The sequence below is a fragment of the Morone saxatilis genome, unplaced genomic scaffold (genome assembly GCF_004916995.1).
Source record: "Morone saxatilis isolate NCDOM2014 unplaced genomic scaffold, NCSU_SB_2.0 Contig3, whole genome shotgun sequence".
Classification (NCBI taxonomy): Eukaryota; Metazoa; Chordata; class Actinopteri; family Moronidae; genus Morone; species Morone saxatilis.
The window spans coordinates 15563648-15570451 of NW_023339873.1; the positions used below are offsets into that span (position 1 = coordinate 15563648).

Here is a 6804-nt window from a genome sequence, read left to right on the forward strand (position 1 = left end):
GATGATGTCAGCACGGGGGTCCGTACACCCTGAGTCACATCCACCACAGACACTAAAGCAGCATCACCTCATGTTGTGAGCAAACTGCTGCCTGATGAGGAATTAATAATATTCTCTCACGTCAAATCCTTGATCATGTGAAGTCCACGCTGGCTTAAATTACTATGTGAAACTAAAAATAGAGCTAAAAGCGTGAAGGAATACAGCCTGTAGGCAACCTTTGATGACTGGTGAGGAAAATCCTGTTCGGTGTATAATACAGGGGCGGGCAGACAGCCTCAGTGGGGTCCAAACTACGCAAAGATTGTGGATTCAAGGATTAAATTACAGGCAACTTGGAGACATTAGATGAAATGATTTCTTATTGAATAAGCCCACAGCTGACAGTTATTTCATTCTAGATGAATCAGGCTTTAAAACTAGTTTTGCAGAGCTTAGATTGATTGGTCTAACCAGTCTGTAAAGGTGAGCTATATGTAGATGTCACACCTTTTCATATAAATACCAACACATTATCTCGGGGTGAGTAGACACATGCAGTTGCCAGTTTTTAGTCCTTTAAGGCTGATTTAATGCACATAAGTCTGCTCATAAACTGTTTGTTAATGATTCTTTTAACAGTACAAATGCCAATGCCGAAAATACATTTAATTTTAGACTCTCAAACTAAATGAATCCCGCATCGTGTATCACGCAGCTCTGGAGCAGTAGTGCCCAACCTCACTTCTGCGCAGCACGTCTGTCATCACTGAGGCTTCATTTGACAAGACCTTTGTCGCAGATTAAATCTAACGTTACATATCGAGATGGAGAAGTTCAGCGAAGAGACGTGGTCCCTTTAAAGCCGGCATGTCAGCCTCACCAGCAGCTGCCCGAGAGCAGGTGGGCAAACCGGGTGAAATTCAAATCCGGGTGGAGGGGGAGCATAAAAAGGTTTAAGGAAGTACGTTACGACCGCAATTCTCTCAAACGTTACCTTCAAATTAGGCGCCTTTTACGCTCCCGAACAGCCGGGGGAACAAACCCTTTCAACACGTTTAAACAACCCCAAATAAATGAGACATACGGGTCCTCGCTCTTACCTTTGCTGTCTTGACCTCTGTATTTAAAGATTTCACTGACAGTAAACTCGTCGCGTACTGCTCGACGCCCTCTCCTCGTGCCATTGTGCCTACCGAGACGATGAAGAATATTGATTTTCTCTTCAGATATCAGCAATGTGAGTCAGAGTAATGAAGAAAATCCTCCTCGCTGCATTATCACTGTGTCCCTCTGAGCGCGCTCACTCGAGGCTCATTCATTCACTTACGCCTGCGGTGACGTCATTCTGATGACGAGACAATCGAATGTTTCTTCGTGTCGAGTGCTTCCAACGGTTTGTTTATGTTGTTGTTGTTGTTTTATTGTTTTTATTATTTATTTATTTGCGATATGTAACTACTGATGATGTGTTTTGTTTATTTTAAATGAATGTAGGCAAAGCGAGGGCAAGGGAAGTGTATTTGTATTGCCTTACAGAGTTTACAACAAAAATCACAAAAAAAAAACCAACAAGAAACAAACAATTAAAACAATAAAAGCAAGTAAGTAAAAGCACATGGGATAAAAAAACAAACGTTTAAAATTTAAAGATTGCATTAGTTAAAAGCTGGTAAACAGTTAGGTCTTTAGCTTGGGTTTGAAAGTATTCAGCAAGTCCTTTGTCCCACATTTGAGCAGCATAGAAACTAAAGGTCAGCTTCTCCACGCTTTGTTTTGACTCTAGGAACAGCCAGTGTGTTTGTGAGGACACAAACAGTTGGAGAGAACAACGCCTACAGCTTTCTGGATCCCCTGCAGCTGTGTGATTGCTCTCAGATGCATGCATGCACTAGTTTCTCCAGATCACCTTCAGGGATGCAATCACAATAATAGTATAGCCTATAGTGTTTTTGAGTTCTTGTCTCCTGGATGTCATTAAAGGGAGACACTGTCTCTGCAACCATTTGGTGACCCCCGGAAATTACCTTGCGACCCCTTTGTGGGTCCTGACCCCCTGGTTGAGAACCACTGCTGTAGAGGGTTTTGCTGCAGTCTCCAGTGTCACTATAAGAGTCGGTATCAGTAGTTGCACATCTAAATATAAACAAACACACGCCCTGTCTCTATTTGCACACACACATCAAACGAGGAGAGGGAAGATAAAACTGTTGAAAGAAAACGTGCCCCTTCTTCCTCCCCCTCATATTTAATCGGATATCTCTTTTTGACCTCTCAACAGCACTGCTAATCACACTTTAAAATCTGATGCCACCCATTGGCTGAGTTTCTGTACTGCCTTTCCACAGTGACACATTGGACAAACCTGCCACATACTGTTGTTTCTATTCAAACTCGACTGTGGGAGGAAAGCTTTCGAATCTCTGTGTTAGTGTATCATCGTGAAACAGAGAGTGAATTCAAAAGTCACTTGAAGTTGAAAAATAAAGACGAGGGGAAATCCAGAAGAAGTGTGACTCATGTTTATGACTTTCTGATACCAAACTGGACTGATCACAGACAGACATTGTTCTCAAAAGACACTAAGAAATATTCCTTCTAGCGTGTAGACAGACACTGTGGGTTTATTAATATCACGCTCTGGTTTCCCCCTCTTCGTACCCAGCTGAAACAATGCTTGGTTGGCTTGAGGGGGGTATCGGGATTTTAGCTGGTCTTATGACATAAAATAACCTAAAACATCTTAATCCTGCAGATTTGTCCACATTTACGCTTTATGTAAATGACTGAGTGAGTACTTCAGATCAGTATTTTGAAAGTGAAAGTGTAGTAGCCTAACTTGTAAAATCTTCCAATCTAATAGTACAGATTCTGTAGGCTCAAAATAATTATTTATTTTTGAAGTTAAAATCTAGTTTGATGGTATGTTTAAGATGGACTCCAGGATACATTGAGGGTGGTGCAATTTCTACAGGCGCATGTTAGACAGTTTCCTGATTTCATGGTATGGAAGTTGCACCACCCTCTATGGCATTACGGAGGGGGAGAACTGCTCAGCACATCACCAGAGGATGTAGCTGCCATCCACCCAGCAGTGCAGAATCATCAGAGACCCCAACCATCTCAGCCACAAGCTGTTTTGCCTGCTTCCATTTCATGTATTTTATTCCTGTATTTTAACTTCTGGACAGTTTCATGTCTTTTGTCTAACATTCTCACTTCTTATACAGTTTTCATTAACAACGACTGTTTCACTGGAGCTTTTCTTCCTTTTAAGTTTAATCACATCACACCCACAAAACAATCTCCATAACTTTGACTTTCAGTACATGGTGATATTCATTTAAGTTAGTTTGATTTTAATCTTTGATTTATTGGTGTTGAGTGCTGTAGATATATATTTTTTTCCTTTCCTTTTTTAAATTATGTGAAGTGTCTGAGTTTTTTTTCTTTGAGAATGTATTATTATTATTATTATTATTATCATTATCATTATTATTATTATTATTATTATTATTATTAGTTAGTATAGTCATTTTAAGTTAAGTAGGGTGATTTAACACAAAAACACTGTTAATTGGATGTCTGTGAAACTAACCTAACTGTATTTATTGTGTAAAGTAGAAATAACTTGTGCAAATAACCACTTTATTTGTTTTCCTCTTTCTCTGGAGATGTTTGGATTGAGTCAAATAGGCAAACATCACATAGGAGATACCAACAACTTTGCTTTTTTGCTTTTTACATTACTGCAATAATATTGACGCAGCAAACTGCAAAGATAGGATAGTTTATGAATTTATATTTGCAGATCATCCCGGACATGTGATGTTTTTTCACTTAAATCTTTATTGACAAGAGATTCAACTTAAATCAATATGTATTTCAAAAGAATATTTCTCTTACACATGAAAGCTGACTTCATAAGCAATAAAACACACCCTTGTTCACTTCAGCACACTCTGAGGTTTCACTGCTACAGACTTACTTACTATAGCTTATGGTGTCTAATTCTTCTCTGCTTGTGCTATTATTAAACAGTGTTTTAGCAGTTACCATTATCAATTTCCCTGAATAAACACTGGTCACAAGTAAAAATGCAAATGTATATTGCAGTACAATGCTAGGCTGAGCCCTTACTGCAGCGGCACAGGTTCGATTCCAACCTGCGGCCATTTGCGGCATACCACAACCCTTCTCGCTTTTCCTGTCACTCTTCAGCTGCTATCAAATAAAGGCAATAAAAGCCCCAAAATTATATTTACAAACAAACAAATTACCCCAGTTCAAAAGAAAGTCCTGTATTCCAACGTGCATTAGTGTGTGTGTTCAATGCTCTGAACACAACTGAACTGCTGGAAGCAACAGAAAGAACAAGTCTGTCCTGCAAATATTGATGGTTTGGGACATTATTGAGGTGCTGCTAATGTTTTATAACTTCTTGATATATTTAATAAGCCACACAATGTGTTTTTAGTCTAATCTGTAAAGTAAGTAATACCTGTAGCTGTCTAGATGGAGTGTAAAAACTACAATCTGAAAAGTAGTGTAGAATTATACTATTATGATATAAGTATCATAACACAGAAATACTCCAGTAAAGTACCATGCAATTAAGTATAGTACTTGAGTAAATGTACTTTACTTTTAAATGTTACTTTCCACCACTACAGGCCGTACAGGGTAAAACTTTCATCGTGGCGCCATCTACTGGACATCAATGTAACATTACAAAGTCCTGAAGGTGTAAAAATCAGGAATATCTATGAGACTCTAGAAACCTATTATAATATAATACTAATATTCTCTATTTCTTTGTCTGCAACAGTATACAAATTGTCTCCCTTAACAGCCTTAAGATATTTAATATTTACAATAAACTGTAAATAACGTATTGTTATTTTAAAATTCTGCTAGTCTACTACATGTCATCAGTTTTTATCCCAGGAATTCATACTATTTTGAATTATGACCCTTTAAAGTGGCACAGTGTCTATTCATGACCCCTCACCTGAGGTTGCATATGTCTATGAGTCAGGAACAGTTCAACAAAAGTGATGTTTTCTTCTCAGAGGCCTGAAGAGACCAAACTATTCAGTATTTCACTGTGGAGGTGGGTTTGGTTTGCACTCAGCGGCAGGAGAGAGAGGTGTGGGGAAGGCTTGTGAGAGCAGCACCAGGTGAGGTGATTATCTCAGCTGGTACTCATTGACTAATCACACTCACCTCTGGGAAGGCAGTAGTGTGCTGGACCTGGAGGCTGACACACACAGAAGAGACAAGCAGAGCAAGCCTTGATGGACTTTGAATCGGGCTAAGTTGTATTAATAGTGTGTACAGCTGATAAGGAAATAAAGTTGTCTTGTTTACTAAGCTCTGTTGTTGGTCCGTGTGCTGAGAGAACCCTCGGTAGTAGCGAGACTTGCTACATTCACAATAAAAAAAGTCAGAAAAATTAAACATAATTTGCATAACAGAATTTATTTATCCTAATTTGAATCTTGTTAATCATCTTGCAACCAGAGTTGCTTTGCTTTGTTTCACCAGAATAATCCTCTATACCATTTGTAGAGATCCTCTGCAACAGTGCAGCTTTCTAGGGTGTCCTATGTTAAATGTTATAAAAAAGCAATATAAAACATTAAAACATATCAAGCAGAAAAATGTGGGAAGAGTCTCTCAATCAAGTGTAGTACTGTAGATCTGAGTTTATATGTGGAAGCTAAAAACTAAACTAGTTTGTTCCCTTATAAACCTATACCTACTGATACACAATCATATGAGTCATGATAATAACACTCAGAGGGGCTTTTGTTCTGCATAATGAGTACTTTATTTCTTATTCTGAATGCAAGATATTTACTTATTATGGAGTTATTCCACAGAAATATGTTTGTCTTCTTGTTCCTACAGTTGCGATGTTTTGAGCTTCATTGTGCAGAATGATGTATGTGCCAGAGTTTGACACTAGAAGGACGATTTTACATTCATCTGCTGAAAGTGGAAAGTTTCTCTGTGCTCAATGAAAATCTGATTTTAAGGGGCGGGGCCCTATGAGCATGATTTGTGACAATCATAAAATAGTTTAAGAATGACTTAAAGTGAAGTAGGAGACATCTTGTGTCCAGCAGCAGAACTTAAGAAAAATGTGCATATTCATATATTCTGTAATTTTTATAAGGTAGAAGTAGATGCCTTTTTAAGGATTTTAATGTGGAAACATTTGTTTTTTATTTGTTCCAATAAGATTATCTTTATATATGTCTTAATACATGTCTGGGGGTTATCTTTAAGTAAAGAATCTGAACACTTCCTCTACCACTGAGCTATTCCTCACATGTGAGTAAATAAATCAGCTCTTAAATGAGTTATTTACATATATCAAACACCAGGTGGCAGCCTAACTCAGCCCTATGTGCTGCAGTGAGGTAGCAGTTGCACTCAGTAACCAAGCCAGGGATGTGGCTCTTGAATTGTTACAATCATAGTACTTCACATAAAGTACCCACTCCTTTTAAACTTTATAAAGTATGTCCCTAACGCGTTATTCTCAGTTTGCTTTGAGGTGCAATGCAGTCAGATTATCATTACTACTATTAGCAAACATTTAGTGTTTACTGCATGAGTATGTCCTTTTTTAAATCATGAACTCAGGGATGTAGTTTCCATTTAAATATTAATATTAATTTCTAATTTATTGTAGGTCAGGAACTTAGACTGTACTCATATCTAATAATATTTCCACTTTGCTGAGGAGGAAGTGAAAAGATAAGCGATAACATCAGCTGTTAAAGATTTAAGTATTGCATGCATTCACAGATATAA

At 38.0% G+C, this 6804-nt stretch overlaps 1 protein-coding gene across 1 annotated transcript in view; it reads right to left on the reverse strand.

Annotated features, from left to right (window-relative positions):
• The window catches only part of LOC118337069 (sodium-dependent lysophosphatidylcholine symporter 1-B-like), a 12511-nt gene extending 11214 nt beyond the window's left edge, over positions 1–1297 (reverse strand). The window contains exon 1 of the mRNA XM_035673911.1: positions 1083–1297. Within this exon, the coding sequence (XP_035529804.1) occupies positions 1083–1166 (84 nt within the window). The 5' untranslated portion in view covers positions 1167–1297. The remainder of the gene's footprint in view (positions 1–1082) is intronic.
• Between the last annotated feature and the right edge of the window lie 5507 nt (positions 1298–6804).